Source organism: Leuciscus leuciscus (genome assembly GCF_965113295.1).
Source record: "Leuciscus leuciscus genome assembly, chromosome: 9".
Classification (NCBI taxonomy): Eukaryota; Metazoa; Chordata; class Actinopteri; order Cypriniformes; family Leuciscidae; genus Leuciscus; species Leuciscus leuciscus.
The window spans coordinates 23,312,045-23,322,391 of NC_138733.1; the positions used below are offsets into that span (position 1 = coordinate 23,312,045).

At 40.6% G+C, this 10,347-nt stretch overlaps 1 protein-coding gene across 2 annotated transcripts in view; it reads left to right on the top strand.

The window, feature by feature from the left end:
• The window catches only part of nova2 (NOVA alternative splicing regulator 2), a 52,865-nt gene extending 42,731 nt beyond the window's left edge, over nucleotides 1-10,134 (top strand). For both annotated transcript variants that reach the window (XM_082180534.1, XM_082180535.1), the window contains one exon: nucleotides 1,782-10,134. In XM_082180534.1, coding sequence (XP_082036660.1) covers nucleotides 1,782-2,804 — 1,023 coding nt within the window. In that variant the 3' untranslated portion in view covers nucleotides 2,805-10,134. The remainder of the gene's footprint in view (nucleotides 1-1,781) is intronic.
• The last annotated feature ends 213 nt before the right edge of the window (nucleotides 10,135-10,347 follow it).

Below are 10,347 nucleotides of genomic sequence, written 5' to 3' on the forward strand. Positions count from 1 at the left end.
CCGCATATTTTGTTTTCTCACAATGCTACAGTGCGTAGATGTATCCGGCAATGATCAAAGAGATCAATGGCTAATTTGTCAGTTCAATTAATAAGTGAATATGTCAAGTTACACAAGTGAAAATCAAAAAGTGTGTGATGTTTTCTTACAGAATTGTTGGTAGTGTATGAGCATACGCACTGTTGTGGCACAAGTAGCTGGTGTTTTTAAGTGAATGGTTGCGAGCTTGTGAGGTGGGGGGTGGAAGGGTGGTTGGTTGGTTGCTATGCATCATTCCGACTCCCTTTCAGTCCCTCTTGAATGCTGGAGTTGAGTTTCCATGGAAACACTGACCCCTGGGAGTCGATGCTTTTCAGGAGGAGCCTGTTTTTACCTAGTGATTCACTGCTCAGGAAGTACAAGAACAAAACACATCTTTATATTTATCTTCTAATACATCATTTTCTGGTCACATCAGTGCTGCAGTATTTTCTTCTTTTGTAATGTTAACTAATATAATAATATTTATATTTATTATCTCATATTGTCTTATATATTTCAGATAAACCAGTGTCAACTCAGTATTATTTATATACTATTATAGTATTTATTAATAATTTGAATGAGCTTTTTATGTTATTATTTATCATTCATTCAATTCATTTTAATTTTAGTTAAATTTTTTTGTAATTTTGGTATGTTTTTTTAATTTCACTTAGTTTTAGTAATTTTAATACTTCAACTTCAACTTATTTATTTCAGTTAGTTGCAACATTTCTTATCGTTTTTTATCTAAGTGTTTTATCTAATATTTATATTTTATTTGAGCTTTATTTCAATTAGTGAAAAGTATTTTTAATAGTTTTAGTTAACAATACCAACACTCAGCTAACAAATTTTGTATTTGAATGTGATATTTTGCAGTCTACACTCAAAAATAATAGTATAATTGATTGAGGATTGTTCAGTTATTCAATTCAAATACGCAATTTGATGGAATTTTACTATTAATTAAATTGCGTAAAAAAATTAAATAAAAAATGTTTTGAGTGAGTGTGATAAAATAGTTACAAATTTTAGATTTGGCTAGACTTTTTTTTTTAAAACTCTTTTAAACCAAATGTTTCTAATCCTTTTATACTATTTTACAGCTTTTGGTTACTACGCAGTTAACAGCACCAAATTCAGATTCTTTTTTTTTTTAGGCAAGAAATCCCAAATCATTTTAACCACCACATTTATCAAGGGTGCTTTTTGCAACATTTTAACAAGATCGGTATGTACTGTGTAAAGCTTTGGTGAAAAGTACCAGTGTGAGTCACTGCTTGATCAGAGGAGCAAGCCTTTCTAAGTTAAGGAAGAAACCATGGTAACCACTGTTTACACTTTTTTTCCCCCCTCTATTAAAGAGGAAATTGTTTTCGCAGACATTATCAAAAACATACTCACTGAGAACACCATTTTGCTGTTGCACTAAATTACAAGATAAAGCTCTTCTGACAAATGCAATTTGATTAATGCTTTAATGATACAGCAATTGATGAAATGACAACTTGAAGCAAAGTAATTACTGTAAAGTCTAAAAGCCAGGCTTTGGTTTAAACACATACAGGCGCAGTTGCCGCAAAAGTAGTTGTTTGTGTTCAAAGACATTGGTTGGGCTGCAACTAATGGGCTCCCAGTGGATAAAAAATAAATTCACACTTTCTACTTTTAAATCCCAAAACTGAGAAATGGCGCTTCCTAGACTACTAGAGTGACTCATTAACTGACACCAGCCTCTCTGCTTATGTTTCCTTCAGGCCAAGCTGATAGTGCCCAACAGTACGGCAGGGCTGATCATCGGCAAGGGTGGAGCCACCGTGAAGGCCGTCATGGAGCAGTCCGGTGCCTGGGTCCAGCTCTCACAGAAACCCGAAGGTATTAACCTGCAGGAACGCGTTGTCACCATCAGCGGAGAGCCCGAGCAAAACCGCAAGGCCGTCGAGATCATCGTCCAGAAGATCCAGGAGGACCCGCAGAGCAGCAGCTGTCTGAACATCAGCTACTCCAACATCTCCGGCCCCGTGGCCAACTCCAACCCCACTGGTTCTCCGTACGCCAACTCTGCAGAGGTGATGCCGGCTGCTGCCGCGGCGGCGGCGGCCACGGCCTCCAGTCTCCTGGGGCAGGCCAGTCTGGCTGGAGTGGGCGCTTTTCCCACCACCATGTCCAGCTTCTCAGGGAATGACCTGCTGGCTATCACGTCCGCACTAAACACGTTAGCCAGCTATGGATACAATACCAACTCCCTGGGTCTAGGGCTAAACCCTGCAGCCGCCTCAGGAGTCCTCGCCGCTGTGGCTGCAAGCGCTAACCCTGCTGCAGCCGCGGCCGCCAACCTGCTAGCCTCCTACGCCAATGATGCGTCCACCGGCGCCGGCCACCCGGCGGCCAGCCTGGGAGGTTTCACGCTAGGCTCGCTCGCCGCCGCCACTGGAGCCACCAATGGCTACCTGAGTGCCGCTTCCCCGCTGGTGGCGAGCTCCCTACTGGCCACTGAGAAGCTGACAGAGGGGGCGAAAGATGTGGTGGAGATTGCAGTGCCGGAGAACTTGGTGGGCGCCATTTTGGGGAAGGGAGGCAAAACGCTTGTGGAGTACCAAGAACTGACGGGAGCCCGCATTCAGATCTCAAAAAAGGGAGAGTTTGTTCCTGGCACCAGAAATCGTAAAGTTACCATTACCGGATCGCCAGCCGCTACACAGGCAGCCCAATATCTTATCAGCCAGCGAATCACATACGAGCAGGGTGTGAGGGCCACCAATCCGCAGAAGGTGGGCTAAAAACAGGGAGTATGAAAAAAGGAGAGAGAAAGAGTGGGGGATGGGGAAGATACAGAGAAAGATGGAGGGCGCGAATAACGAAGAAAATCAGCCACATTCTTTGTGGGAAAAATCTCAGTATTAAAAAAAAGAGGGAAAAAAATTCCTCTCGACGTGGAAAATTTGAAAAAAGAAAAATGTGTAAAATGTAAATATGGGTTTATTTCTTAAGTTTTAATCTTTTTGGAATTTTTATTGGTTGATTTTGTTTTGTTTTTCTTTCTTTTTGTTTGTTTGTTTGTTTTTTTGGTGCATTTCTCTGGACAGCAGTGAATGGCATTTCAACCTGGCATGCTGCCGCGCTGCAGTTCCCAGCAGGTGGGCAAGGTGGTCGGATGGGGGACAATGGGGTGGAAAAATCCCAGGAAACGGCCCTTTCCCCACCCCCATCCCCTCCTAGCTGACAGATTTTTGTTCTTTATTTTTAGTCTTTAGTTTAACTCCCTCCCTTTCGCCCATGCCTCCTCTTTAAGAGGGTCTGAGACTGATTATATATCCCCCCCAGTCTGTGACACCCCATTCCCACCCCAGCCCCCTTCGCCTCAGCCCTCACGATCCCAGCCAGCCTGACCCTGCCCTGTGCTGGGCAGGATAGGGTAGGGGATGCGAGGCTGCTGAAGGGGTCTCAGCGTCACTAGACATTGACCTGGGGTTCCAGTTCGACCAGGTCCATTGCCACTACAGATGTTGTTAGCATAAGGGAAGCTTGTAGATCATGTTGCGGACATAGGCCAGGACGCAAAATGCACCTGAATCTTTCGTACCAGAGCTTCTAGAGTTTGTGGCATTTCTCTATGGGATTCGAGGTCTGGTGTTTATACAAATACTATTATCATTATTATTATTACTACTACTATTATTATTATTACAAATTATCATCACCATCAACGTTATTTATTAATATGATTTCACCCATAAGAACTGAGGTATTTCCTTTTTTTGTTTTTCTTAATCTGTGAATTCAGGTTGACATGAATGTAAAGACAATATTTTGGATTTAGTTTTTTATTTAAGTAGATTGAATCGTGTGTCCATTTAATATATGTCTTATTTAACGTCCAGTGATAACTGCACCGTCGGCACCAACAGAGAGAATAGGGGCAGATGTACTGTACAGTGATATTAATACAACAAAACACACACCCTCAGCAGACTATTACCAGATTTAAATGCTGAAAATACAACTAAGCATACGCAGACTTGAAATCACAGTGGGGACTAGACAATTTATTCACATATCTACTGAATGAGAATGTAGGTCTTTGCACAAGTCCAAGGGAGTGTATCAGAATACGACTTTATATAAAAGCCAATCTCTTTCTGTAACGTCCCAAAACATATCCCCGTCTTTACTCTATGCTGCCCTTCTGCAGTGCGAGACATTGTGCACTTTGAGCCGCTGCAGTTGAATATCTGCACAAATGTGCTGGAAAATCTGCGTAGATATTCCTTATCAAATCAGAAACTGGCCCTCAGAGCTCTGAGGCGTTTCATGAACACATACTACTGAACGACTACGAACAAATTCTGATCGGCACAGGCTGGTTAGTAACATGGTCTACCCAGGTTGTCTGCTCTATTGTGGCTAATGTGATAGCCTCGACATTTTTTAATAAACGTCCCAAGTCACCAGTTCCAATTTGGTTCTGGTTGCATTATACTGAACAGGCTGCCCATGTGAAGATCTTCCTGTGCAGTTCAGAACCACCCATGTGCGACTTACGTGCTGCTAATAAGGTCCTATTTTCTTCTTTTTTAAAAAAAATCTGAGTACACTGAATTTCGTCTTAATGCACTGTGAAGTGTGGAGGCCGTGATGGAAGGCCGAAAAAAGTCAGGGTTTCTATATCGTTATCGTGTTGATGCATCACCATGATGGAATGTACTCAAGTGGAACGTCTCATATTTAAAACAGCCTCCATGGAGTCAATGTATCACTTACCGTACACTCTTAAAAATAAAGGTTCGAAAAGGGGAGTTTTTGCAGCGATGCCATAGAAGAACCAGTTTTGGTTCCTCAAAGAACCTTTCATTGAGCAGTTCTGAACAGAACCATTTTTTTCCTTAGTGTGAAGAACATTTTAATAACCAAAAGAACCTTTTTCCACCATAAAGAACCTTTTGTACAATGGAAATGTTCCATGGAAGTTAAAGGTTCTTTATGGAACCATTGATGCCAATATAGAACCTTTATTTGTAAGAGTGTAGGGCGGAAAGGAAGCCTGGATGGTTTGTTAGGTTGAGGTCAGACTCTTCTGAGCAGTTTTTTTTTGGCATCATGTTGCAGTATCCAACCTTAACTTTCCAAGTGTGCACTAACTAACCGCCAGCCGACCGTGTATATTTATCGTGAAGGGGCAGAGGATGGTATATTTTGTATGTTTAAACTTTGTGTCCTCCAAATCTATTCTGTGTCTAAACGACTGCTATAACAACATATTGATTCTTTACCGACTGGAATGAGCTTAAAAATACCAAACTGATCCTCATTAACCACAAGACTTGTATACGTTAGCACAGAGAGCATTTCCCAAAGAAGAATTAGACCAACAGAGAAAGACAGAACTGTGCTCTCTCTCTCCCTGGCTAAAGTTATGATTCTTTCCTCTCCTTTGCTATTGGAGCACCAAGGAGAGTAAATCTGAACCAATTGGTAAGGAGGCTTCTTTATTCTCATCTAAAAACCATCACCTCCCCTCACCTCTTCTCAACCCCCCTTTTTACCTTTGTGCACCCCCATTCTGACACATCAACCCAGAGACCCTCTTTTCTCTCACATCTCTCCATGGGTGGCGATGACTGGTGTAACAGTGCATGTCTGCTTGCCCTTTGACGAAACTGACAATGCGAAAGGGAAGATGCGCCTACAGAGTAGAACTAGAAGCTTGCCGTAGATCACGTTCGAGCACATCACACCTTCAACAAGGGACTTACTACGAGCCATCAATGTTTGTATGGTGTGAATGTGTGTGTATATGCGTGTAAAGTTGATGCGTTTGCATAGATATGAATTTGTCAAGCAGTTGTGCCCTAGGTGAGGAGGTCTAACAAGCGTTTGAAACAGCAATGACTCCAAGTGCTCCGAAAGATAGTTGCACGTTTTTGAGGTGCAATTAGCGTTTCTTTTCAAATGAAGGGACACTATTGTTCAGACTTGAAGATCAAGACGAGAAAGCGATGGCAATCGAGCGCCTCCGCATTTTAGAGTGCATCTGTGCATTTGGTTTTACCTATGATGCAGTACTTCATCAGACACTTCAGAGCTTGAACGAGTGGAAACAGTCTTGGTAGATCCCCCAGATAATTTTTATGTTAAGAAACGTTACATGACCGTTCAATTTGATTAAGACACACAAAAAGCAAGATATTACTGTGACAATTCAATGTGAAAACTATAAAAAGGTGCCAACATAGTGTCAAGGAGCAGCTTTCTGTTTTGTTGTTTTTGTATTCAGTACTGAAAGTACATATGTTTTTTTTTTAAGTAACTGGGAAAATAGATCAAATGTGATGAGTACTGAAAGCAATATACGTAGTAGCATGTCGTCATGTCTTGTCCTTTTATTCTGTCTATGTAGGAGCTTTGGATTTACCTAGATGTTGAGTAGATTTGCATATACTATTTTTTAAGTTGTGAAGATGCTGCTATTGAATAAGTGATGTACTAAAATTTAAGATTAAAAACATATCTGATCAGTCATTTAGCAGGATGTGGTAGTTGTAAGAGGTGTAACTAAATGCTACATTGATAATGAAATAATTGCTATATCAATGGATTAAATAAACCTGTGCCAAAATAGATCTTTACAGATTTAAATGTGATTTAAACACCATTAGTTAAGAGCAGACATACTTTTGTAATTTAAAAAAGGTGAGGAAAAAAAAAAAATGTGAAAAGTGCCAAACAAGCCACAGTTAAGATATAACTAGTGGAGGTAAAGTGACTAGAGAAGCAAAAAATAGACATTAGCACTATAAGGTTGAGAGTTTTCTGCCCCTTAAACAAACTAGTCCTTGTTAAAAAGAAGGGATGGATTCATCTCGCAGGCCAAACAAAAGCAGGGTGCCATGTGGCCATTAACACACATCCCCGGGGCTAGAAGACTGCCGAGTTAGCTTAGCATGGTTAAAGTTTTATAAGTTATCAGCATTCTTAAGTCAGCCTTTTATAGTTCTGAAAATGTATTTTGTGAAGATAGATGTTATCTTTTTTGCACGTTGATATTTGCATGATACCAAGTGAGGCGTGGATTAAAAAAAAAAAGTGAAGACAAAAAAATCATACAAAAAAATTAGGCAATGTGCATTCATTTTGAGGACAAATCTTTGCATGGCAACAACAGTTCGAGCTATTAAATTAGCTTTTTCACATTTTTAACTTATTTTTTAGTTTTGCTAAGACCAAGCTGGAGTTTTGTTGTCCTGTGAAAACTAGGCCACAGAAACCAAAATCATTCATAGCCATGGTCATATTCAGCGTCATAATAAGAGCACTCATTTTGTACAGACTTATCAATGTTTTGTGATAATTTGTAAGAAAAACAATGGGAAAAGTTGGAAACGGAGGGTTAATTCAGTGACATTAACATTCAAACATGGTCGTGAATGTATTCACCACTACATAAGTTTGCATATCACTCTTTCGATCATGATTTTAGGGCTTGTGTTTGCTGTGTCAGTTCTAACAACATCATTAGGCTTCTGTTCTTTAGCTTGTTCTGCCATCACTGCACATAAAGCTTGACTCATTATCACGAGAATATGCACTTTATAATTCTCTCGCGCTTCACGCCACCCCAGATAAGAACAGCCCTGTTTCCGAATGAGAACAAATGCAATGACACCGCTAAACTGCTTGAATCCTTTACCTCAGATCACCACGAATAAAGGAAAGGGACGGGACTTTCCGATGACGTCACAATGCAATGATGCGGCACTACTGTTTGCATGAGAAAGGATTGGCCAGATGTTCGAAGCTGACCAAAAACGGCAGAATAGTTTTTACAGAAATTGGAAATGTTATTTTGACAGTGTTTTTTTATTATTAATATTAATGTTAATAAGTGCCAAAAAGGGCATGTCTGATATGATGAATATTGTTTTTTTTCCACTTTCTCTTTCTTTAAGGCCATCAAAATTGCACTGTGCTTAGTCATGGTTGCTTTTTAAGCTACGTTCCTGTGCGCAGTTGTGTTTTTGTGCATGCGCTTAGCATTTTCGCACCCACGTTCCTCTCCCAGGTCACTGGGTTTGTCACACGCTGTTAAGTCGAGATGAATGCAAACTTATGGTTTAGATGATGTCGAGGAGGTCATTGCTTTTATGTGGGCGCATGGCTAGAGCTCGTCGCTCTTCCCAAACCCCACACGCCCCCCAGTCCAAGCCCCCCCCCCCCCTCGCCCCGCCCCCCACGCCATCAGAAGATGATAACCCGGGTCACTTTTGAGCTCGTACCCATTGAAGCACCAGCAATGTTAGAATACATTTGTCATATCACTGTTCTGTTCTCTTTTTTATTTTCCTGTTTTTATTTGTACGACACTCTCTAACCTAGACCAAGTATAACAAAAATGTCATTCATATGTATCCTGTTTACTCTCCCTTTTTCTCCCTTTTGCACTTTCACTGCTCCCCTTTTTTCCAACCACTCCCCACTCTTCTGCCGACCTCCCCCTCACACCCTCCCAGACTTTCTCCTGAGTGCCAAACAAAAACAGTACCATTCCAAACTTTTTGAGTTCTCTTGTATGTTGGACATCCATTGGACGCACCCATGAAGCCAGCATGTTTCTCCATAACATGATGTCAGTCATGACGCCATGACGTCAACATTACCCAAAAAGCGAGCAGTAAAAGCAAGACCTGGATTAACACGGTAAAAACACAGCTGGCTACCTCTCATAAACTGCTTTTCCTAATTCTCTGTCATCTCTTCAACCTCCAGGACATCACTGATTGTGTGCCATAATGTTGGGGGGCACTGTCACTCTCCTCACCCCCGAGTCTCTCCATTTGATTTTCTCGATGGAAAACATTAAGCGCAAGCAAAGAAAATAAATCCATTTTATCGGCAGGTTTCTTTTTGTTCCTTTAACATAAAAACATGCTCAAAAAAGCTGAGGAGTGTGTAAACGTCAGCCGTGCAGCCATCTTCTGTCTTCTGAACTTTGAACTTCTCACCCCTCATGAACTTTATTGACCTTCTTCCTCCCCTTCTATGTTCATCAAATGTTTGGACTTAAAATCTCCATTCCATCTCCAAACCTTTTTGAGACTGTGCAATTCTAGTTGAGATGATTGGATTTACTTTTATTTCTTTTTTTTTTCTTTTTTTTAAGTCATCATTGGGGACGAAAAAATTATAATAATAAAAAATACACACACACAAACATCAGTAAGATCCAAACTGTTTCCTCCACGATTTCATTATTTTCTCTCATTGTAAATATCTGTCAGATTTGGTTGAACTGTAACCAGAAACATGTTCATCGTAATGGGGCTGGCAGCATAAATTCGCTTTTGTGGAGTGCTCTTATGAGCCGGCGATATGAAGTTGAACTAAACTAAACTAAAGCAGCTCCTTTTTTTAGAATGATTTAGTCTTGTTGAAGATGATTATAGAGCCACATACGCAGTACTGAGACTGAAATCCGGATCCGGCCCCTCCAAATAATGCATAATCACCACTAACCGCTAAAGTAGACTAAGAATAGCTTGAACTGATGCTAGTCGCTAATCTCATTGTACATATCAGACGTGTTGAGTGTAAATTGTGATACGTGTCGATTAGGTGTCTTGACCATTGCAGCATCTGTTCACGAGACGAAAATGTTTTTCTGTGATGCCGAACGATCATTTTCATGCGTCTCAACCATGCTTGAGCTCCACATCTAATGTTTCTATGCTGCCAGCTTTGTTTTCTGATAACCCTTCATGAGCTTATTTATTTTCAAACTACTTTACATTATTAATAAATGGCATCAAGAAACTAGACAAAAGGGAATGACTGGAAAGATGAATTACTGTTTTGTTTTTAGTATTTTAGTGTTTTAACATCATCCATTAACTGACTTAAAAAAAAAGTATTAAATATTTAATGTAACTGTAGCATTGTGTTTGTACAAGAAATAGTGAGTTGTGTTTCTTGACTTGTGGATTACCAGTGAAGTCAGCAATTTAGTGCTAATATCTATTAAGTCGTTCCTTTTCTTTTTCTCTTTTCTTTTTTTATTTAAGGGTTATTATTTTCCGACAGCAACAGCAGTCATTATAAATGTTCATTTTACCATCACCTGTCTTCTGTTGTCTTATTCTTCACCTCCCACTACACTCAGTTTCATCAAATAACACATTGCAAGTTCGTGCCTGAAACCATGTGCTCGGTCTTGGGGGAGGGGCCATGCTGCGTGAGTGAGTGGGCGAGCGAATGAACGAATGCGACTGCTTGCGAGAGGCTTGGCCGGGTGGGTGTTATGTCTTCTGTCCACCTAAAGCTAAAACCTGT